General features: G+C 43.2%; 1 protein-coding gene across 1 annotated transcript; it reads right to left on the reverse strand.

The window, feature by feature from the left end:
• Positions 1-17: 17 nt before the first annotated feature.
• LOC139401179 (eIF5-mimic protein 2-A-like) lies at positions 18-19,842 on the reverse strand. Its single transcript, XM_071145607.1, has 12 exons — positions 19,706-19,842; positions 18,873-18,946; positions 18,610-18,786; positions 8,560-8,654; positions 7,294-7,359; positions 6,795-6,930; positions 6,262-6,371; positions 5,712-5,882; positions 5,254-5,400; positions 4,891-5,029; positions 958-1,080; positions 18-734 (listed from the first exon to the last, which is right to left on the reverse strand). Exons 2-12 carry the CDS (start codon positions 18,934-18,936, stop codon positions 703-705), a joined length of 1,260 nt encoding a protein of 419 aa, XP_071001708.1. The 5' UTR covers positions 18,937-18,946; positions 19,706-19,842; the 3' UTR covers positions 18-702.
• Between the last annotated feature and the right edge of the window lie 4,154 nt (positions 19,843-23,996).

A 23,996-nucleotide genomic window follows, 5' to 3' on the forward strand; every position in this document is an offset into this window, starting at 1 on the left:
AGTAATTACACAAACACTGAAAACTAGTACTGAACTTTATTTTAAAAAGTCAAATTGATATCAGGGTAAAGAAATTACAACAATAACCAAAATTAAATCTAGAATCTGGCACAGTGTTACAGAAGATGTCAGAGAGCGATTACAGTTTACACCACCAGCACCTTTTCAGTAGACTGGTAGCTAGAACTTCATATAGTGTGGACAAGAGAGTTCAAGCCTGGCCATTCAATTTAAAATCTGATTATCTGGACATGTCACACTGGCTAAATAAAAATACAAAAAGGAGTTCAATAGTGAGCATTTATGTATCAACCACTGGCAAATAAGAGTCCAACTGCAGTAAAAGATCGCTATGAATCATGCCAGCGGAATGAATAGTCCATTTTAAAGGGAACATTCTTTCATAAAACACAGATACATACCAACAGAAGGGGCTGGGTGAGTTAAGGGGGGTGGTTTTAAAATGTGGCAACATGTCTTTCCCTTCAAATGAGGAATTATTAAGTGTGTCAAGGGAAAATCAATTCATGATTCTTACTATCCAGAAGTGTAAACTTTATAAGTTAAAAAAATGAACATGATGTAAAAGCCCTTAAATTACATCTAGACATTATGGTTGTTGAGGAGGTAGAATAGAAAAAAAAGATGTTATTAATGTTGTTCTAAAAAATAAAACGAGCCTTGGATTTGGCTTGAGGTCTTTTAGTCAGCCTCTTCCTCCTCGGACTCAGATTCTGAAAAAACAGATAAGATTCATGTCAACTGCATGCACAGACAAATGTGCTATGGTGAATACAGACAACACTACATGCTCAGTCACATCAGACAATGGGACTATCGCCTATTTCGAAGGCAAGGTGGTTATTGTACCTACTATAGTTGAACTGATTTTCAGTCGCCCTGGATAGGCGTCTGCTAAATTACTCAACTCTAATGTAAAACGTAAGCCATGCTCACCTTCCTCCGCGTTCTTGAGCCACTCCACAAACTTTTTCATCTGTTCCAGGAAAACACTTCTTCCTTTGGCAACGTGGGCCTCGGTGTACCACTTCAGAATGGCCTCCTCACTCAAAACATCCGCTGGGAAAAATAAATCAACATGATCATCACAAACCAGCAGGCATCCCGGGATAAAGATGCCATTATGGCCACTTGGCAAAGACAATTATGCCCAACTAAAAAGTGCTGATGTGAATCTGCTAGGCAACCTTGCTTTCAAAACACAAATGCAAAAATTTGCTTAGATTGGCCGAAATATTATAAGTTTTATTTTTCCATAGACACCCTGTGTTTTATTCAAATCAACTATATGCACCGTGCTTGTCTGATACCAAAGCACACGGTCTGATGAAATAATTAAGAACGACTGCAATTGATTTGATTGTGCTGGGCCGGGCTCAGACTTGCTGCGCAGTGTAAAAAATGACAGCGAGTGACTGGGGCTAGCATCCGTTGGTCCACTCTCCTCCCTGCTGGAGTGACCACCACAGAACATCAACGATGTTTATCGCACTGTCCGTGTTGCTGAAGCTGCAACATAATTACAGCCATCTGACAAATGATCGGTTAACGAAATCCCCCATTTGTTTGGGAAAAACATTCCCTATTCCCTCAACCCTTTCTTTAAGTGACAAGTATGCGTCACATGCACGTGACCAATAGGGCCTGATGTATAGCATATCATAAAATCACAACAAATCAGTCATAAACTCAGAACACAGTAACAAGTGACAAACTAGAAACGGGGGAATGTTTACTGGTTGCTCAGGAGGTAAAGGTGAAGTCAGACATATGGAATAAATTTGACTAGTTGTGGAAAATACTGGTGATCAAGAAAAAGTATGTAAGACGCAAGCAATGCGTGCATATTATGAGTGCCAAACAGGAATGGTTAGATTACAATATAACTGACCGCTTGGAACAATGTAAACACTAAATAAGCGTACCAGAGAGTAGGTTGTAACATTGTTTGTAAAGCTTCATTACAGTAAAGATTAAAAACAGTTGCATGCATTTGTGAACGGAATTGACAAAATGGAACGGTTTATTTATTGTGTACGCTAATTATTCAAGTGTCGCTTTATTTTATTTTTAAACGAAAATGCTTGATTGCATTTCAAATCATGAATGACTCGTATGCTTTGTGATGACAAACGAATGACTGATACAGTAGTCTGTAGAAAGTATTGAAATATAGACCTAAGAAAGATACAGTATTACGACTAAACAGGATGCGCTCTAAGGCCCAAATCTCAATGGTGGTTATACAAGGCTGCTATACTAAGTCTACTAAATGATAATGATCATAATAATGCGACCCAGAAAAAAGGAGGGCTATTAAAAATATTTTGGCAATTTGGAACAGCGTAAATACTAAATAAAGTGTAAGTAATATCAGGAAGACTGTTCTAACAAAAAAAATGATAAAGCCTTAATTATAACAAAGCAAAGATTATAAAACAGATGAATTTGTGAAATAGTTTACCCGACGTGGTTGCGTGAGACTTGGTGCTCACATAATCAGTAGGCTATTAAACAAACACTCAAACAGTCAACAGAAGCAGGATCTGTCTTGTAGATACATACACACACACTACATGACCAAAGGTATGTGGACACCTGCTCTCTGAACGTCTCATTACAAAATTATGGGCATTAATATGGAGTTGGTCACCCCTTTGCTGCTGTAACTCTTCTGGGAAGACTTTCCACTAGATATTGCTGCGGGACTTGCTTACATTTAGCCACAAGAGCATTACGGAGGTCAGGCGATAAGGCCTGGCTCACAGTCGGCGTCCAAATCATCCCAAAGGCGTTTGATGAAGTCGAGGTCAGGGCTCTGTGCAGGCCAGTCATGCTCTTCTACAGCGATCTCAACAAACTTTCTGTATGGACCACGCTTTGTGCACAGGGGCATTGTCATGCTGAAACAAGAAAGTGCCTTCCCCAAACTGTTGCCACAAAGTTGGAAGCACAGAAATGTCTAATGTCCTTGTATGCTGTAGCGGTAGGCCGAACCATGAAAAACAGTCCCAGACCATTATTCCTCCTCTACCAAACATTACAGTTGGCACTATGTATTCGGGCAGGTAGTGTTCTACCTATATCCACCAAACCCAGATTCGTCCATCGGACTGCCAACTGGTGACGCGTGATTCATCACTACAGATAATGCGTTTCCACTGCTCCAGAGTACAATGGCGGCGAGCTTTACACCACTCCAGCCGATGCTTGGCATTGCACATGATCAACTTAGGCTTGTGTACGGCTGCTCGGCCAAGGAAACCCAATTCATGAAGCTCCCGACAGTCAGTTCTTGTGCTGACGATGCTTCCAGAGGCAGTTTGGAACTCGGTAGCGAGTATTGCAACCGAGGACAGACGATTGTTTACGCACTACACGCTTCAGTGGTCACGCTCTGTGAGCTTGTGTTGCCTACCACTTTGCGACAGTCGTTGTTGCTCCTAGACGTTTCCACTTCACAATAACAGCACTTACAGTTGACAGGGGCAGCTCTAGCAGGGCAGAAATTTGACTAAATTATTTGTTGGTGGCATCCTATGACGGTGCAACTTTGAAAGTCACTGAGCTCCTCAGTAAGGCTATTCTACTGCCAATGTTTGTCTATGCGATTGCATGGCTGTGTGCTCAAGTCTATACACCTCTCAGGAACGGGTGTGGCTGAAATAGCTGAATCCACTAATTTGAAGGGGTGTCCACATACCTCTGTATATATAGTTTATATGGATGTTATAAAAGCCAGGCACATTTAATAGTTAGGTCTATAATCTATAGCCTAGTTCAGTTGGTGTTTCCTCTCTCCTCACTTTTCTTAGTCAATTAAGGCAAGGGCTGTTTTATCGTCTCCTAACGCCGCTGCTGACTCTGCCATTGTTCCCAACACCAATATGCTCATTAACTTTGCTATTATACACATAGCAACATGGTCTAGAAAAAGTCGCCAATTCAACAGTGCACTTATGTTTCAAAACCACAGACAGCGACTGCTATTAAACGCGGGAGAAAGAGCATTTGTTATAAGATAATATTATTTGTATTAGTGTTGAACCATTGTCCTTAACCATATACAATTTCAGTAGCACATGTCTTAGAGTGATGGACTGAGCCATCCCCACAGTCTCAATGGATCAATCCACTCAAACAAGTGCAAATCAAACAGATGTCTTGTACACCATGAAACATGATTTTATTTTGCTACTGATCGACATAACAATTATCGGTCAACCAACAGCCTGTCGACTAAACAATCGACTTAATGGGGTCAGCCCTAGTGCATATAATGTCCCATCTCTCATATTTGGAAGAATATAAAATAATTCTAAAACGGACCACTGACCCTTCAACATTTTCAGGTGGGCTCAGGTTGGCTGAACAAAGCGGAACAGAAAGTGAAGAAACTAGAGCAGTATTTCCACCTCTTTGGCCATTGATTCTGCTCCACTTGGCAAAGCCGAAGAGGAACGCCCATTTTTCATGGTAGTCAACGCAGATCTCGCTTTGATTAGCACAGCGGGAAGGTTTTGGCGGCTACGGTCAATGCGAGGTCAGAAGATGGAATCAAAGCTCACTGGATAGAAAGATCCAAGGTCCTTCCCTCAGACATTCCCATCCAATGAGCTTTGAGAGGGATTGGGGAAACAAGGACGGTGGACGCAGACAACGCTGTTCACTGTTCTCCTTCCCTTTGTAAGTAAGTAAGCAAGCCTTGTCCAAGCCAGAACAACCCATAGGTGCAGGAGCCTATGTCCGGTTTCTGTAGTGTAAGGCAGCTTGATACACAAGTACACTCCCTGGACAGGATCCTAGTCTGTCGCATGGCCCTACCCCCAATCCATCTGCTTAATGCTGAGTGCCAAGCATCACTTTTACCTTTGTAGAGCAGGACCACAATCTTCTGGAAGGAGTTCATGAAATGGATGTTGTCATAGCAGTACTCCTGCATCTTCACCAGCAGCAGGATCTCAGAGGCTCCCTGGGATGTGAACGCCTTCAGCAGTGGGCTGTATTGCTGTGGCGAGACAGGGGGTGTTTCCATGAGTCACAAAAAACAAGCCACAACATTGCCCTCGTTTCAGACACATTTTGGTGCACCATGTGCCTATGCTGTCTGATTCCATGGCTGATTGTGAGAATCCTGCAGAGAAGGTGAACTCAAGTTTCTCTAAACACAACTCATATTTGGTAAGATGGGGAAGTGATGGCTCTAAAATCAGTGCAAGCCAATCAGCTCACCTTCAAGTGTTTGATGGCTTGTTCTGTAACCAGCTCCTCTTTCTTGTTCCACTCCACATAGCTCATAACGCTGGTCCACACGATGCCAATCATGGTCTGCTCTGAGATGTTGTTCTTCTTCATCTCCTCCCTGGCTGAGGCAATGATCTGGAGGGAATGAAAGTAAGTTCGTAAATAAGAAGTGATTCTGGTTATTGGGCATTTCATGTCCATCCCATGCTAACAAAATAAATGAGGATTCATAATCGAAAACTATCCTTCAACACAGAGGCTGCGATCTGATTCTCCACTCCAAGTGTGCACAAATTCACTTCCCATGCTAATACCAACCCAATGCGTCTAAATCAACTAGGGACAATGAGAGCAAGTGCACCCTTAAAGGGTTAAGGGTAGGGAATGGAACTCAGCCAGAGGAGTGCTTCTCCAGCAATCAGCATACAGCCAGGCTTTGGACTCACGTCTTTGAAAGCATCCCCGCGCTCCATCTGTTCCTGGAGCTCCTTCTGAAGCTCCTTACGGGACCCGATGGCCTGCTGGTTCCTGGCAAAGTCTGACAGCTCCTTGAGTCCAGCATCTGTGAAGTACTTAGAGAAGTGCTCACAGCTCCGCTTGTTGGCAGGAAACAGCTCCTGCAAGACACAAGGTGAAGAAACAGGCTTAACGACACAGAATTAAGTAGAACGTATGCAACTATATTGCATCTTTATGCTTAAGCCCTGTCCAACTAAGGCGGCTTCTCCGTTGGCTCTCTCAATTCATCTTTCCTAAGTACCTTGCATCCACTTACCGCCTCATTATGAATGATTATGAGGTCAGAGGGTAGGGACCATACAATTGAGAAGGTAAGGAGATAGGATGCGAGGAATCAAGGAAAGACAGAACCTTTCTATTCCGAGAGCTCCCTTTTCTTAACTACCCTGCTACCCAATGACTATTTTACACTGAGCCAAGGAAAGCTAGCATGGCTTCGGATTGGACATCACCCACATGATTGGTGGTCTCACTCACCAGAAGCCTGTTATCCATGCCGACCTTCCGGAGACTTCCGGCCACAGAGTTGATGTCCTTCTCATGGATCCAGGATTTGAAAAGTTTCACAGCAAAGGCTGCAGAGACACCTTTGTAAAAAATAAGACAGGGGAAACCATTTATTTTAAGCCCACCAGGTGAAAAGCCAGATTCCACAGGACACGATTCCAGAAGTTTTACAAGTCTGCCCAGTAAAAAGAGAAATTAAGCAATTTCACACACACGGATTGTTGTATGAGACAAAACCATGAATATGCCCCAAGTAAATTCACATTTTAGAGTGAATGTTGGCAACTTTCATTTAACTTTACGTCCCTACAAGTCCTTTTCACAAGTAACTGGACATGAGCGTGTATGTATATAGTCTGGTTTCTCCAGACACAGATTATGACTAGTCCTAGATATAAAATAATACTCAATGGAAAATCTCTATTGAAAGTGATTTTTAGTCCAGGACTAGGCTTAATCTTTGTCCAGGAAACCTGCACTATTGAGCTGGCACTGCTGCACACCTTCTTTGACGAGGTTCTCGTTGTAGAGGCTGTTGAGGATAGAGGCTGAGATGTTGCCGTTGGCTAGCAGGATGCCAGTCAACATGGCCAGCTTGTTGCGCTCAGACTCAGTGAACCCCTTTAGGAACAGCAGCAACTGCACAGGAGATAAGAGGGAAACACAAATACTGAAACTTAGAATACAATAGAATGCTAGCATATGGATGGAATACAATAGATTTCTGGTATAACACTATGGAACATAAGGCCTAGAGTTGAGAGAATTGCATATTCGAGAACAAAATGTCTAATGCCAGGCTCAATAATGTAATCCTTCCCGACGTCTATCAAGTCTGTATCCCAAATGGCACCCCATTCCTTTATAGTGCACTATTTTTGACCAAAGTTTGGGAAGCAGCAATGAGTTGAATAACTCTATGGTGACAACAGAAAGATCCAACAGATTTAAAAAAACATGCGTCATTTTGAGCAATGCTGCACAACAAGACAACATTTTTACCTTCTTGATCTCCTCTTCAAAACCTTTCTCCAGGTACTTGTAGCGCCTGATAAGCTTGTTGAAAACCTAAGTAACGACAGGGAAAACAGAGTAAGGGCCGGTTTTCCAAAAGCATCTTATGGCGAAGTTAATTGTTGAAACCTTCTTAGGAGGCTTTTTCTGAGTGGCGCAGCGGTCTAAGGCACTGCATCTCAGTGCTTGAGGCGTCACTACAGACAGCCTGGTTCAATTACAGGCTGTATCACAACCGGACATGATTGGGAGTCCCATAGAGCAGCGCACAATTGGCCCAGCGTTGTCCGGGTTTGGCCGGTGTAGGCCGTCATTGTAATTAAGAATTTGTTCTTAACTGACTTACCTAGTTACATTTAAAAAAATAAATAGTTTAACCTGAGCTGATTCCCAAAACCATTTTTCACTAAAGTCACACTTAACTACACCACCAGTAGAAGAGCTTTGTTACGTTAGACGGTTTATCCGTCTGTGGCCACCGATAACTTCACAACGAAGTTGACTACAAATACAATTGTTACAAACAAGCAAAGGATAAAAAGAGGCTTCAAATGAAAACCGAGATGACTGCATTGAAAAATAAATAGCCCACCTACAGTATAGGTTACATAGCCTATATACTGTATTTTAATGATATTGAAAACAATAATCCTGTTCATTCAATTTAGCTACCGTCTCATTTTCACCTCAATATTTCATGTTTAGCCTACCATGTGTGCAATGATGAGCAAAATCTTTATTTAGTGCATTATTATAGGGTAAGCCCTAGGATAAGCTGCCTCAATATTTGCAGCCATAGGTGATAATCTCTCTTTAGGACCTGATCCAGTGTTAGTCTTGTGGAATAATTACAATGTTAAGGTAAGATCTGAATGGAGAAAGCTGAACCGAGAGCAGCACTGCCTTTCGATCCTATCAGTATCGACACATGCCTCAACACCGCACTACGTGAAAGTTCTCTCGGAGTGGTGTTTTGGGAAACAAATGTTACATCTTCAGAAGTTGTAGGAAAGATGCATGGTTAAAACACTTGTAAGCCAAAGTTACATTGCAATCGGGAGACCTGTCCCAGATCTCTAAATAACAGACCAATGTTAATCCAAAGACTGAAATCACTTGTATCATAATCAACCTCTTCCTTCAGTAGAAAAGGGGTTTGAACCACAGCTACGAATGTAGTAAAGAAAAACAACTGAAAGCATCATCATATTCAGCTCTATTGCTAAACCAATAAACTCCATTGCACAAGTATACCTGAGCATAAGCTTGCATTGTGTCCAGGTCTTCTTGGGCTGTAAAGAGACAGAACTCTGTACGGGTCAAGTCATCTGATAAGGTACCCCCTGGGGCTGAAAAAGAAGAAAACAAAAATGAAGGTTAGGGACCAGTTGAAATTTACGCAATTGTTACCCGGAGGAAAGTGGGGAGGGTCATGCTTTTCAACTTCAGTCAGGGGGAGGGTTATTTATTTATATAACACACACACACTTTTTTAGTTCAGGGGAGGGTAATGTAATTTGTAATCGATTAAATGTCAGTATTGGTCAGCATTTGGGAATACTGGTATTGAATTTGACACGTGCAACTTTGGTGTACAACGCTGTTCTCGCTCATTCTCCTCGCTGAGCACAGCTGGGTGGGCATTTCGCTTTTACCCTTCCATTGGCTGTTCGATCAGTCCCTCTGTGCTTGACATACCTAGAACGTGGGTGTGTAGAGTATCTGGTAAATAGCGAATGTAGTGCGCAACAAGAACAGTGGTAGAAATGCTGCAATCAAAACTGGGAACTGGGAAATCTCAGACTAATGACTTCAGTGTGTTCAAGACAACTGGGAACTCTGAAAAAGGAGCTCCGACTAGGAAAATCTTCGGGGCTCCCGGGTGGCGCAGCGGTCTAAGGCACTGCATCTCAGTGCAAGAGGTGTCACTACAGACACCCTGATTCAAATCCAGGCTGTATCACAACCAGCTGTGATTGGGAATCCCATAGGGCTGCGCACAATTGGCCCAGTGTCATCCAGGTATCGCCGGTGTAGGCCATCATTGTAAGTAACTTGTTCTTAACTGACTTGCCAAGTTAAATAAAGGTTACATCTTCTTGAACAGTTATAAACTCGCAATTCAAAATCGGAAACTAAAATCAGGCCTCTATCTAGAGCTCTGACTTTCCGGCCTGAAGATCGCTGACATCGTGATTGGATCTTGTTTACTAAACATTTACTAAATAAAGTAACAAATGAAATAAAAGGACAATGACATGGCTAAATACAGGGAGTACCACTACCGAGTCAATGTGCAGGGTTACAGGTTGGTTGAGGTAATTTGTACATGTAGGTAGGGGTCAAGCGACTATGCATAGATAATAAACAGTAGCAGCGTAAAAACATGGGGGGGTGGAGGTCAATGTAAAAAGTCCGGGTGGCCATTTGATTAATTGTTCAGCAGTCTTACGCCTTGGGGGGGTAGAAGCTGTTAAGGAGCCTTATGGACCTAGACTTGGCATTCCGGTACCGCTTGCCATGCGGTAGCAGAGAGAACAGCCTATGACTTGTGAATATACAATTTTTTGGGCCTTCCTCTGACACCGCCTAGTATATAGGTCCTGGATGGCAGGAAGCTTTGACCCAGTGATGTACTGTGCCGTACGCACTACGCTCTGTAGCGCCTTACGGTCGGATACCCGAGCAGTTGCCATACCAGAGGGAAATGCAACCGGTCAGGATGCTCTCGATGGTGCAGCTGTATAACTGAGGATCTGGGGACCCATGCCTAATCTTTTCAGTCTCCCGAGGGGGAAAAGGCGTTGTTGTGCCCTCTTCACGATTCCTGGTGTGTTTGGACCATGATAGTATGTTGGTGATGTGGACACAAAGGAACTTGAAACTCTCGACCCGCTCCACTACAGCCCCGTTGATATGAATGGGGGAGTGGTCGACCCTCCTTTTCCTGTAGTCCACGATCATCTCCTTTAATTGCTCACGTTCAGGGAGAGGTTGTTGTCCTAGCACCACAGCTGGTGCATGAAATCTAAGGAAGTCTCGAGATTTTGCTCACCTGGAGTATAGTGTGATAAATTGCAGGCCACACTACTTGTCTAGAGAGTTTTCAGCTATACTTTTCATGGCTGTTTATTTACCACCACAGACAGATGCTGGCACTAAGACCACACTCAGTCAGCTGTATAAGGAAATAAGCAAACAGGAAGCCGCTCACCTAGAGGCGGCGCTCCTAGTGGCCGGAGACTTTAATGCAAGGAAACTTAAATCAGTCGTACCAAATTTCCATCAACATGTTAAATGTGCAACCAGAGGGAAAACAATTCTAGATCACCCGTACTCCACACACAGAGACGCGTACAAAGCTCTCCCTCCATGTGATAAATCCAACCTCAACTCTATCCTCCTGATTCCTGCTAACAAGCAAAAATTAAAGCAAGAAGCACCAGTGACTCTGTCAATAAAAAAGTGATCAGATGAAGCAGATGCTAAACTACAGGACTGTTTTGCTATCACAGACTGGAACATGTTCCGGGATTCTTCCGACGGCATTCAGGAGTACACCACATCAGTCAGTGGCTTTATCAATAATTGCATCGAGGACGTTGTCCCCACAGTGACTGTACGTACATACCCCAACCAGAAGCCATGGATTACAGGCAACATTCGCACTGAGCTAGAGGGTAGAGCTTCCGCTTTCAAGATGCAGGACTCTAACCCGGAAGCTTACAAGAAATCCTGCTACGCCCTGCGACGAACCATCAAACAGGCAAAGTGTCAATACAGGGCTAAGATTGAATCATACTACACCGGCTCCGACGCTCGTCTTATGTTGCAGGGCTTGCAAACTATTACAGACTACAAAGGGAAGCACAGCCGCGAGCTGCCCAGTGACACGAGCCTACCAGACGAGTTAAATCACTTCTATACTCGCTTCGAGGAAAGAAACACTGAGGCATGCATGAGAGCATCAGCTGTTCCGGATGACTGTGTCATCACACTCTCCGTAGCCGACGTGAGTAAGACCTTTAAACAGGTCAACATACACAAGGCTGCTGGGCCAGACGGATTACCATGACGTGTGTTCCGGGAATGTGCTGACCAACTGGCAGGTGTCTTCACTGACATTTTCAACATGTCCCTAATTGAGTCTGTAATACCAACATGTTTCAAGCAGACCACCATAGTCCCTGTGCCCTAGAACAAGGTTGGTAATGGCTCACATCAACACCATTATCCCAGAAACCCTAGACCCACTCCAATTTGCATACTGCCCAAACAGATCTACAGATGATGCAATCTCTATTGCACTCCACACTGCCCTTTCCCACCTGGACAAAAGGAACACATATGTGAGAATGCTGTTGATTGACTACAGTTCAGCGTTCAACACCATAGTACCCTCAAAGCTCATCACTAAGATAAGGAACCTGGGACTTAACCTCTTGAAACTCTAGGGGCAGTATTTCATTTTTGGATGAAAAACGTTCCCGTTTTAACTTCTTGATTCTACTTGAGACGCATATATGTCTCAAGTAGGCACCTGGAAATGCAAATGCGCTACGCTAAATGTACTCGTTAAAACTCAAACCTTGATCAAAATTCACAAGCAGGGTATTGAATTAAAGCTACACTCGTTGTGAACCTAGCCAACAAGTCAGATTTTTAAAATGCTTTTCGGCGAAAGCATGAGAAGGTATTATCTGATAGCATGCACCACCTGAAAATGCCTGAATGCGACGTAAACAAAGACTCTGCTTATCCGACGCAGCACAAAACGCAGAAATAAAATATAAAACATTCATTACCTTTGACAAGCTTCTTTCTTGGCACTCCTATATGCCCCATAAACATCACTATTGGGTCTTTTTTTCGTTTAAATCGGTCCATATATACCAAAAATAGCTTTCTATGGAAGCTGTGTCATTCAGAAAAAACATTTTTTAACGCTGCATAATTTTTTAAAATTAAAAAAGTCGACGATAAACTTTCACAAAACACTTCGAAATCCTTTTGTAATCCAACTTTAGGTATTAGTAAACGTTTATAATCTATCAAAATGATTACAGGGCGATGTATATTCAATAGCTCCTCGTCTGCAAATCAATGGCTGCCATTGTCCACATTTACAGCGTCCTGGTGGAGACTGGAAGAAACGGATGCCAGATACTTGGATTTTCCAACAAAAAATGAAAATGACGACAATGGCGACATCGTGTGGAATTTGTATGAATTGCATGCAGGTCGATATTAAATTTTGTCCTCTTTTAACAACCCATGAAAGTGACTTATGGAAATTCTTTTTAGCTTTCAGAGAGCAGTTTTTCTTGCGTTTTTCAATGAAACACACGATCTGTTATAGTCACAGCCGTGATTTAACCAGTTTTAGAAACTTCAGAGTGTTTTCTATCCACACACACTAATCATATGCATATACTATATTCCTGGCATGAGTAGCAGGACGCTGAAAAGTTGCGCGATTTTTAACAGAATGTTCGAAAAAGGAGGGGGTAGAAGTAAGAGGTTAAACAAGATATTTTGTCACGAAAAGACGCTCAAATATGCATATAATTGACAGCTTTGGAAAGAAAACACTGACGTTTCCAAAACTGCAAAGATATTATCTGTGAGTGCCACAGAACTGATGCTACAGGCGAAACCAAGATGAAACTTCAAACAGGAAGTGAGCAACATTTTTGAGGCGCTGTTTTCCATTGTCTCCTTATATGGCTGTGAATGCGCAAGGAATGAGCCTACACTTTCTGTCGTTTCCCCAAGGTGTTTGCAGCATTGTGACGTATTTGTAGGCATATCATTGGAAGATTGACCATAAGAGACCACATTTACCAGGTGTCCGCCTGGTGTCCTGCATCGAAATTGGTGCGTAATCTCCAGCTGCAAGTATTCTTCCATGTGATTCAGAGGAGAAACCAGACTTCCACGAACGATATATCATCGAAGAGATATGTGAAAAACACCTTGAGGATTGATTCTAAACGACGTTTGCCATGTTTCAGTCGATATTATGGAGTTAATTTGGAAAAAAGTTTGGCGTTTTGATGACTGAATTAGTTTTTTTTGGTAGCCAAACGCGATGAACAAAACAGAGCGATTTCTCCTACACAAAGAACCTGTTTGAAAAAACTGAACATTTGCTATCTAACTGAGAGTCTCCTCATTGAAAACATCCGAAGTTCTTCAAAGGTAAATTATTTTATTTGAATGCTTTTCTTGTTTTTGTGAAAATGTTGCCAGCTGAATGCTACGCTAAATGCTACGCTAGCTATCAAAACTCTTACACAAATGCTTGTTTTGCTATGGTTGAAAAGCATATTTTGAAAATCTGAGATGACAGTGTTGTTAACAAAAGGCTAAGCTTGAGAGCTAGCATTTTTATTTCATTTCATTTGCGATTTTCCTGAATAGTTAACGTTGCGTTATGGTAATGGGCTTGAGGCTCTATTTACGATCCCGGATCCGGGATGGCTAGTAACATCTCCCTCTGCAACTGGATCCTGGACTTACTGACAGGCCGCCCCCAGGTGGTGAGGGTAGGTAGCAACACATCTGCCACGCTGATCGTCAACACTGGAGCTCCCCAGGGGTGCGTGCTCAGTCCCCTGCTGTACTCAGTGTTAACCCACTACTGCGTGGCCAGGCACGACTCCAACACCACCATTAAGTTTGCAGACAACAACAGTGGCAAGCCTGATCACCGACAATGATGAGCCAGCCTATAGGGAGGTGGTCAGAGACCTGGCCGGGTGGAGCCAGAATAACAACCTATCCCTCAACGTAACCAAGACTAAAGGGATGATAGTGGACTACAAGAAAAGGAGGACCGAGCACGCGCCCATTCTCATCGACAGGGGCTGTAGTGGAGCAGGCTGAGAGCTTCAAGTTCCTTGGTGTCCACATCAACAAACTACAATGGTCGAAACACACCAAGACAGTCGTGAAGAGGGCACGACAAAGCCTATTCCCCCTCAGGAAACAAAGATTTGGCATTGGTCCTCAGATCCTCAAAAGGATTTATACAGCTGCAACATCGAGAGCATCCTGACTTGTTGCATCACTGCCTGGTACGGCAATTGCTCGGCCTCTGACCGCAAGGCACTACAGAAGGTGTGCGTACGGCCCAGTACATCACTGGAGCTAAGCTGCCTGCCATCCAGGACCTCTATACCAGACGGTGTCAGAGGAAGACCTTAAAAATTGTCAAAGACTCCAGCCACAGACTGTTCTCTCTACTACCGCATGGCAAGCGGTACTGGAGAGCCAAGTCTAGGACAAAAAGGCTTCAACAGTTGTTACTCCAAGACATAAGACTCCTGAACAGGTATTCAAATGGCTGCCCGAACTATTTGCATTGTGCCACCCCCCCCAACCCCTCTTTTTATGCTGCTGCTACTCTGTTTATCATATATGCATAGTCACTTTAACTATACATTCATGCATATGCTACCTCAATTGGGCCGACCAACCAGTGCTCCCGCACATTGGCTAACCGGGCTATCTGCATTGTGTCCCACCCACCAATCCCTCTTTTACGCTACTGCTACTCTCTGTTCATCATATATGCATAATCACTTTAACCATATCTACATACTACCTCAATCAGCCTGACTAACCGGTGTCTGTATGTAGCCTGACTTTTTACTGTTATTTTATTTATTTTCCTACCTATTGTTCACCTAATACCTTTTTTGCACTATTGGTTAGAGCCTGTAAGTAAGTGATTTGACAATGCCTGGTCTCTGACCACCCTATAGGCTGTCTCATTGTTGTCGGTGATCAGGCCTACCACTGTTGTGTCGTCAACAAATTTGGGGTTGGAGTCGTGCTTGGCCATGCAGTTGTGGGTGAAAAGGGAGTACAGGAGGGGACTAAGCATGCACCTCTGACGAGCTGCCGTGTTGAGAATCAGCGTGGCGATATGTTGTTACCTACTCTTACCACCTTGGGATAGCCCGTCATGAAGTCCAGGATCCAGTTGCCGAGGAAGGTGTTTTAATCACGAGGTCCTTCGCTTAGTGATGAGCTTTGTGGGCAATATGGTGTTGAACGCTGAGTTCTGGTCAATGAACAGCATTCTCACATCCTTTTGTCCATGTGGGAAAGGGCAGTGTGGAGTGGGGCAATCTTTTTAAACTAGGCCTAATAGGCTTTTTTGGAGAGAAACATGCATGCTCTTGTTGCATGTAAAATAGACCTAGGCCAATTTAGCTGTCGGGGAAAGTTGCAAAGAGAGTGGCCAGTGATGATAACATTGTTGCACAGGATATCAAATAAAATTGTATTGGTCACATACATGTGTTTAGAAGAAGTTATTGCGGATGTAGCGAAATGCTTGTCTTTCTTATACTCTGGAGACAGTGATGAGCAGCGAAAAAGAGCCCAACGAATTGACATCCATTGAGCAACGAGGCAAGCAATGACATGTAAAAGACACGCAGGCTAAACCTCATTTGTTGTTGAATTTCTACATTTAAATACAAGTTTCTATAAATAAAAAAAAATGTAGGTTGGTATCATTTTCAGTCGTCACTATGACAACGAACACAACCTGAAGCACTGAATATGAATATGGTATGAATATGGCTGTAGTTCTCAACCACGGTTTGAGTTGATAGAAATCACAACTGCAAAATTGATAGCCTACTATGGGATTTAAAATTCCCTGCCATTTTGTTTAAATCATCATTTTGGGGGGGAGGGTTACATGTTATTTTTTTCCAAATGCTCAGAGAGGGCCAGGTAATATACACTGCTCAAAAAAATAAAGGGAACACTAAAATAACATCCTAGATCTGAAGGAATGAAATATTCTTATTAAATACTTTCTTTACATATTTGAATGTGCTGACAACAAAATCACACAAAAATGATCAATGGAAATCTAATTTATCAACCCATGGAGGTCTGGATTTGGAGTCACACTCATAATTAAAGTGGAAAACCACACTACAGGCTGATCCAACTTTGATGTAATGTCCTTAAAACAAGTCAAAATGAGGCTCAGTAGTGTGTGTGGCCTCCACGTGCCTGTATGACCTCCCTACAACGCCTGGGCATGCTCCTGATGAGGTGGTCTCCTGAGGGATCTCCTCCCAGACCTGGACTAAAGCATCCGCCAACTCCTGGACAGTCTGTGGTGCAACGTGGCGTTGGTGGATGGAGCGAGACATGATGTCCCAGATGTGCTCAATTGGATTCAGGTCTGGGGAACGGGCGGGCCAGTCCATAGCATCAATGCCTTCCTCTTGCAGGAACTGCTGACACACTTCAGCCACATGAGGTCTAGCATTGTCTTGCATTAGGAGGAACCCAGGGCCAACCGCACCAGCATATGGTCTCACAAGGGGTCTGAGGATCTCATCTCGGTACCTAATGGCAGTCAGGCTACCTCTGGCGACCACATGGAGGGCTGTGCGGCCCTGCAAAGAAATGCTACCCCACACCATGACTGACCCACAACCAAACCGGTCATGCTGGAGGATGTTGCAGGCAGCAGAACGTTCTCCACGGCATCTCCAGACTCTGTCACATGTGCTCAGCATGAACCTGCTTTCATCTGTGAAGAGCACAGGGCGCCAGTGGCGAATTTTCCAATCTTGGTCTTCTCTGGCAAATGCCAAACGTCCTGCACGGTGTTGGGCTGTAAGCACAAGCCCCACCTGTGGACGTCGGGCCCTCATACCACCCTCATGGAGTCTGTTTCTGACCGTTTGAGCAGACATCATTTTGCAGGGCTCTGGCAGTGCTCCTCCTTGCACAACGGCGGAGGTAGCGGTCCTGCTGCTGGGTTGTTGCCCTCCTACGGCCTCCTCCACGTCTCCTGATGTACTGGCCTGTCTCCTGGTAGCGCCTCCATGCTCTGGACGCTCTGACAGACACAGCAAACCTTCTTGCCACAGCTCGCATTGATGTGCCATCCTGGATGAGCTGCACTACCTGAGCCACTTGTGTGGGTTGTAGACTCCGTCTCATGCTACCACTAGAGTGAAAGCACCGCCAGCATTCAAAAGTGACCAAAACATCAGCCAGGAAGCATAGGAACTGAGAAGTGGTCTGTGGTCACCACCTGCAGAACCACTCCTTTATTGGGGGTGTCTTGCTAATTGCCTATATTTTCCACCTGTTGTCTATTCCATTTGCACAACAGCATGTGAAATGTATTGTCAATCAGTGTTGCTTCCTAAGTGGACAGTTTGATTTCACAGAAGTGTGATTGACTTGGAGTTACATTATGTTGTTTAAGTGTTCCCTTTATTTTTTTGAGCAGTGTATTTTCTAGGGATGCACGATATATCAGTGAAAATATTGGAAATCGGCTGATATTAGCTAAAAATGACAACATTGTTAGTTTAACGGCAATGTAGAAAACCGATGTCAAAGCTACCGTGCATACCTATATAACGCAGGTACGTGACGTAATGACGCCCACAAAGTCTACTGTGTGGATTGGGCAGTCAACAAGCCGAGGAGTCATTTGAAAGAGTAAGAAAATTTCAGTGAGACAACTCAAAGGCGAAATCCATTAAAGACAAGATAATGGAATTCATTACCCTTGACAATCAACCGTTCTTTTTTGACATGCAAGACCCAAACGGCGTTCCATAGAAATCCTGAGAATGAACCGACTGAACAAATGAACAGCAAAATAAATAGGTTTTGATTATGTTTTACTGGTAATGGGGACATAGGTAAATGCCAACAAACTAACTTTTTGGTTAGTGTGGTGTGTGTAACCTATATTTAACTAGGCAAGTCAGTTAAGAACAAATTCTTATTTACATTGACGGCCTACCCCAGGCCAAAGCCGGACGACGCTGTGCCAATTGTGCGCCGCCCTATGGGACTCCCAATCACGGCCGGATGTGATACAGCCTGGATTTGAACCAGTGACTGTAGTGACGCCTCTTGTACGGAGATACAGTGCCTTAGACCGCTGCGTCCACACGTGTGTGTGTATTAACTATTTAACTGAACTAGAATGCTTAAAAGGCCTCAAAAATGTTAAATATCAATATTGTTTTTTGGCAAGGAAAATATCGGAATCGGGCAAAAATGTAATATCGGTGCATCACTAATATTTTCCTCAGGGGAAGGGCCATCCACTTTCATTTCAGAGGTCCGATTATCTCCAGGTATCCTTCAATATAAATAACGTTCACTCCCTTATTATACAGACTTTCACACACACACTTTTGTCCATTCTATTCAATTTTCTCCTTACCTAGCATTCCATTTTATCCTTATTTTGCCAGCACCTTACAATAACATGCTCTTCCATTCTATCCTTACCCAGCATTCCACCAGCCACCAGGATGTCGAAGAGTGTCTCAGCATAGCGGCGGTAGTCAAGCTTGGCACCAGAGGCATCAAGAAATTTCGCAACAGCGTCGAGATCACTGCCAGTTTGGTTCAGACCTTGTACAATGGTTTCCTGAAACTGAGTAGGGTCAAACACCTTCTTTTCATCTGTTGAAAGATCGATGCATTCATTAGGGACACAAATCATAAGTTTTTTGCCAGTCATGATAGTAATACATTCAGTTTACACCCACCTCTCTTCCTAGTTTTAAAACGCTGGCCTGTAAGCGTTGGCTTCTGAATCTTTTGATTACTCATAAAAGACACCCTGAATGAGAATGAGAAGAGGGCATTATTATTACAGCTGAAAGATAATCTAGTTGTCTGTAAGTCAACACCACAATATATGTACAAGTAGGATTGACAGGTGTTGGTTTGGGAAAAAAAGTGTAATAATTGACAAGTCAGAACCCCCATGGCAATGTTATCCATAACACACAATGTTGGCAACTGCTGTTAACGAGTTTAGAGCCATATGGCTCCGCAGTCAACTAACTTTAGCTAGCTAAATTTACATCATCAGCTAGTTAGCTAGCTAACTCTGGCTACATTATGGCTTGTTACAAGTAACTACCTAGCTAGATAGTCAAATAGATATATAGATATCATAGGCTGATCATGCAATGATAACTGTTGAAAAAGTAGTTACCACGCTACTTAGCTAGCTATTTCTCAAGCGTAAGGCCTGCCGGGCGGCTGGCTAGGTACCCCGGTCTCTCCATTTATGGCCAGTTCGCTAGCTAGCAAGTAACTGACGAAGTTAACTGCTAATCGGCCTGAAAAATCAACAAATACCACCATCTGTAACATATTGTAAGGCTAGCTAGTTACTACTACTATAAAGACATAACGTTACATGCCATGCATGATTGACAATTAGCTAGCCAGAGTATGCAGGCTAACGTTAGCGAGCATGGCTGCTAACACGTAAGCAAACGTGCGCAGGCGTCTAATACACCTGATTGATTTAGCTAGGTACTATCGAAAGCATGCCAGTTAATTCACATTACTGTTATAAACTACTTACCGAAATCAAAGTTACTCTCAAAAACAGTCGAAGAAAAACAACGAACGTTACTGCGACAGAACTGAACTGAATTATCTGGCTGTGAAGCGGCTGCGCAATCTTCTTCTTCTTCTTCTTTGGAATTTAAGGGCGTTTGGCATCCATTCTTTAAAGGTGCATTAACGCCACCTACTGTGCTGGAGTGTGGGCCAGCGACAGGAAGGAACTAAATAATACTTGCCAGCCAGTCATTATTATATAGCTTTTTTTTTGTTTATGTAACCTTTATTTAACTAGGCAAGTCAGTTAAGCACAAATTCTTATTTATAATGACAGCCTACGAGGGAACAGTGGGTTAACTGCCTTGTTCAGGGGTAGAACAACATATTTTTTACATTGTCAGCTCAGGGATTCGATCAAGCAATCTTTCGGTTACTGGCCCAAAGCTCTAACCACTAGGCTACCTGCCTAGTGTCTAGATGTGATACAGCTTTTGTCAAATTGACATCAAAAGTAGATTTTTTTGTGTGTGCATTTTAGCTAACCCTGACCTTAACCTAATTATCGAGAGTAAGAAGAGGGTGCTGATGGAGAAGGGCGACATCTTAAACTGGCTCTGACACATGTTGTATGTGGTAGGGCTTGCAGACGATAACGGATTGCAAAGGGAAACCCAGCCGTAAGATGCCCAGTGATGAAGAACACCCAAACGAGCTAAATGCCTTTTATGCTCACTTCGAGGAACACTTGGTCTTGCATGAAAGCCCATGTTGTTCCCGGATGACTGTGTCTGTGCCAATGTGAGTAAAACTTTTAAACAGGTTATCACTCGCAAGGCCGTTTGGCCAGATCAAGACACGTTATCAAAGCATGCGCAGACCAGCTGGCAAGTGTCTTCACAGACATTTTCAATCTCTCCTTGTTCCAGTCTGTAATCCTAACACGTTTAAAACTGACCACCATTGTCCCTGTTCCCAAGAACTCCAAGGTAACCTGGCTAAATTACTGTCACCCTATAGCACTCACATCTGTAATTATGAAGTGATTTGAAAGGCTGGTCATGCTACACATCAACACCATCATCCCAGACACCCTTGGCCCACTCAAATTCCCATACCGCCCCAACAGATCCAGAGATGACACAATCTCAGTTGCACTTCACACTGCCCTCTCCCACCTGGACAAGAGGGAAAATAACTATGTGTGAATGCTGTTCATAGACTACAGCTCAGCGTTCAACACCAGAGTCTGATCGTGGACTACAGGAGAAAGAGGGGAGAGCACACCCCCATCCACATAGACAGGGCTGTAGTGGAGTGGGTCAAAAGCTTCAAGTTACTTGGCATTCACATCATGAAGGACTTAACATGGTCCACACACACCTGCCTCTGCCCCCTCAGGAGGCTGAAAAGATTTGTCATGGTTCCTCGGATCCTCAAAAAGTTATACAGCTGCACCATTGAGAGCATCTTGACTGGATGCACCAATGCTTGGTATGGCAAATGCACCACTCTTGATTGCAAAGCACTGCCAGCCTGGTTTCTCTTAAAAAATCAAACAAAAAATTGGAAACTATCTATCGATTTTCTACTCAAATCATGTATCCCCCTTTCTCTCATACAGCTTCTCCATCTCTCACTCTCCCTCTCATATTGCCCACACTGTACCAACACATGTTCAACTGTTTCAATTTCCTGTTAGTAATCACATCTTCCTGATGGATACCTTCCTATTAAATGTAATGACTTGTTCAGCTGGCTGTGTCCTACCCTATTAAGCCTAGTGAAGATGGCCTCTTCTTTTCAGTCTCATCCTACAATCCTACCCTCCCCTTCTCTGTATTTGGAAGAGATACCTGCCCTTATTGTCTCTATTCCACTGCCCCTGCCATTCTGCACCACCAATGTTCATATCAGGTCTTTTGCCTCGCTCATTGAAACTTCAACGTTCACCTCCCCACCGCTAACAGCCTATTTAGCCAGTACATCAGCTGCCTCATTTCCCTCCAACCCCACATGGGCTGGGACCCAAGTAAATCTCTGTATGTCCATCTGTCTCACCAGGCCATGGGTTTGTAGTACCTCATACAGCAGGTCTTGTCTGCTACGTGAGCTAAAGGACTGCAGACTCATCAATACCGCACATGAGTCAGAGCCAGTAGTGATGTGTGGGTAAAATCCATGGGAAGCCAGAAAAAAAAGCCATATTACAACCTGTGTTGTTTTCTCTATAACCTGTTAGTTCATATACCTTGCGACCATGATATATACAGTGGGGCAAAAAAGTATTTAGTCAGCCACCAATTGTGCAAGTTCTAACACTTAAAAAGATGAGAGTGGCCTGTAATTTTCATCATAGGTACACTTCAACTATGATGGACAAAATGAGAAAAAAAAATCCAGAAAATCACATTGTAGGATTTTTAATTAATTAATTTGCAAATTATGGTGGAAAATAAGTACTGCGTACAGTCCAGTACATCACTGAGGCCGAACTCCCAGATACACTTCTAATAAATTACTCCACTCATGCTTCATCAGGCAAATTACATTTACAGGGGTGGAATCCCAAAATAAATGTGCAGAGTGATCAAAACAAAATTAGCTAGGACCTCTATACCAGGCGGTGTCAGCTACCCAAGTCATAGACTGTTCTCTCTGCTACCACATGGCAAGTGGTACCGGAGCGCCAAGTCTGGGACCAAAAGGAACCTGAACAGCCTCTACCCCAAAGCCATAAGATTGCTGAACAGTTAATCAAATGGCAACCCAGACAATTTACATTGATCCCCTTTATTATTTACAGTTTGGCTCTGACTCCCTTGCACTGCTTAGACTCTACCCAAATACTCACTCACACATACTACACTAACACTCCAACACACACACAATGCTGCTACTCTGTTTATTATACTGTATATCCTGATGGTCTAGTCACTTTTACCCCTACCCACATGTACATGCTGCATTACCTCAATTACCTCAACTACCTCGTACGCCTGCACATTGACTCGGTACTGGTACTCCTTGTATATAGTCTTACTGTTTTTATTGTGTTACTATTTCCTTTTTTATTCAGCACATATTTGTCTTACTTTTTAACTCTGCATTGTTGGGAATGGGCTCGGAAGTAAGCATTTCACTGTGACCAATAACATTTTATTTGAATCAAACCCCTCCCTATCTTTGAGTAGTCTCTCCAACACTTCTACTACTAGAGGCAGGAGTAGCCATGTTGTGTTTACAACAATAGCTACACTGGGGCTTACCTCCCTTCCATACACTCCCAACTCCCTCAACTGGGTATACCCAACCACCCAAAGCTCATGTTCCATCCTTGCTCATGTTCCCAACATGCTTGTAGCAACCCTTTTGCAGGATGAAACACCCCATGTCCCAGTAGGTTGCTATGGTTGATATGATGTGGATCCCTTTCACACTTCACCGGGAGGGAACAGGGTTGAAGAAAAACATGAATTAATACCATAAAATGATCTAATGTTTAAATATTACATAACAAAGGATAAAATAATCCCAAATAAAATATTATGAATGATCCAGTAAGTTGATCTAAATCTTACACATGGTAGCCTCTTTCTACCCATTTCGGACAGTTGCCATGCTCCACTAAAATCGGTCGAGTGCAGAGATTCTGTCAATAGTATAACTATTAAATTGTTCTAATTCCTAATTCTTTGGCACTAATAAGCACTAGGCAAGTCAGTTAAGTACAAATTCTTATGTCGTTCTGCCTGTTCAGGGGCAGAACGACAGATTTGTACCTTGTCAGCTCGGGGGTTTGAACTTGCAACCTTCCGGTTACTAGTCCAATGCTCTAACCACTAGGCTACCGGGCTCTGCTCCTGGCAGGCATGTACATTGTTCTATGGCACCTAATTCTATGGCACTTGTACACGCCCCCTCATGGATTTTGCTTATAGGGGAGCAAGTGCACAATTATTGGGAGAATCTCAATTGGTTTTGCTCGATGCTCCTCAGTTCTGTCCTGCTTTTGAAAAAAGTCAAAGGTAATCGAGAAGCAGAGGTGAGGAAACGTGGAGACAAATGCACTTCAATGAAATTACACCACTCGTGCCACATCAGGCAAATCACATTTACAGGGCTGGAATCCCAAAATAAATGTGCAAAGTAATCAAACCAAAATTAGCTAGTTGTGCAAGACATTTTGTAGATAAAAGGATAAGTAACGTATAGTTTTTAAATGTGTGCATGCTTTTCTCCTTAGAGAAAACAACAGCTGATTCAAAGGGAACTGAATTAAATCACAAATCGAACTCATTCAAAACATAACT

Source organism: Oncorhynchus clarkii, chromosome 3, assembly GCF_045791955.1.
Source record: "Oncorhynchus clarkii lewisi isolate Uvic-CL-2024 chromosome 3, UVic_Ocla_1.0, whole genome shotgun sequence".
Classification (NCBI taxonomy): Eukaryota; Metazoa; Chordata; class Actinopteri; order Salmoniformes; family Salmonidae; genus Oncorhynchus; species Oncorhynchus clarkii.

Excerpts from the sequence above, each read along its gene's own strand:
- LOC139401179 (XM_071145607.1), bottom strand. The coding sequence starts at position 18,936 with ATGAGTAATCAAAAGATTCAGAAGCCAACGCTTACAGGCCAGCGTTTT. Across the intron at positions 6,372-6,794 it reads CGAGAACCTCGTCAAAGAAG|GTGTCTCTGCAGCCTTTGCT; the intron begins GTGTGCAGCAGT and ends TTTTTTACAAAG. Across the intron at positions 5,883-6,261 it reads GCATGGATAACAGGCTTCTG|GAGCTGTTTCCTGCCAACAA; the intron begins GTGAGTGAGACC and ends TGTGTCTTGCAG.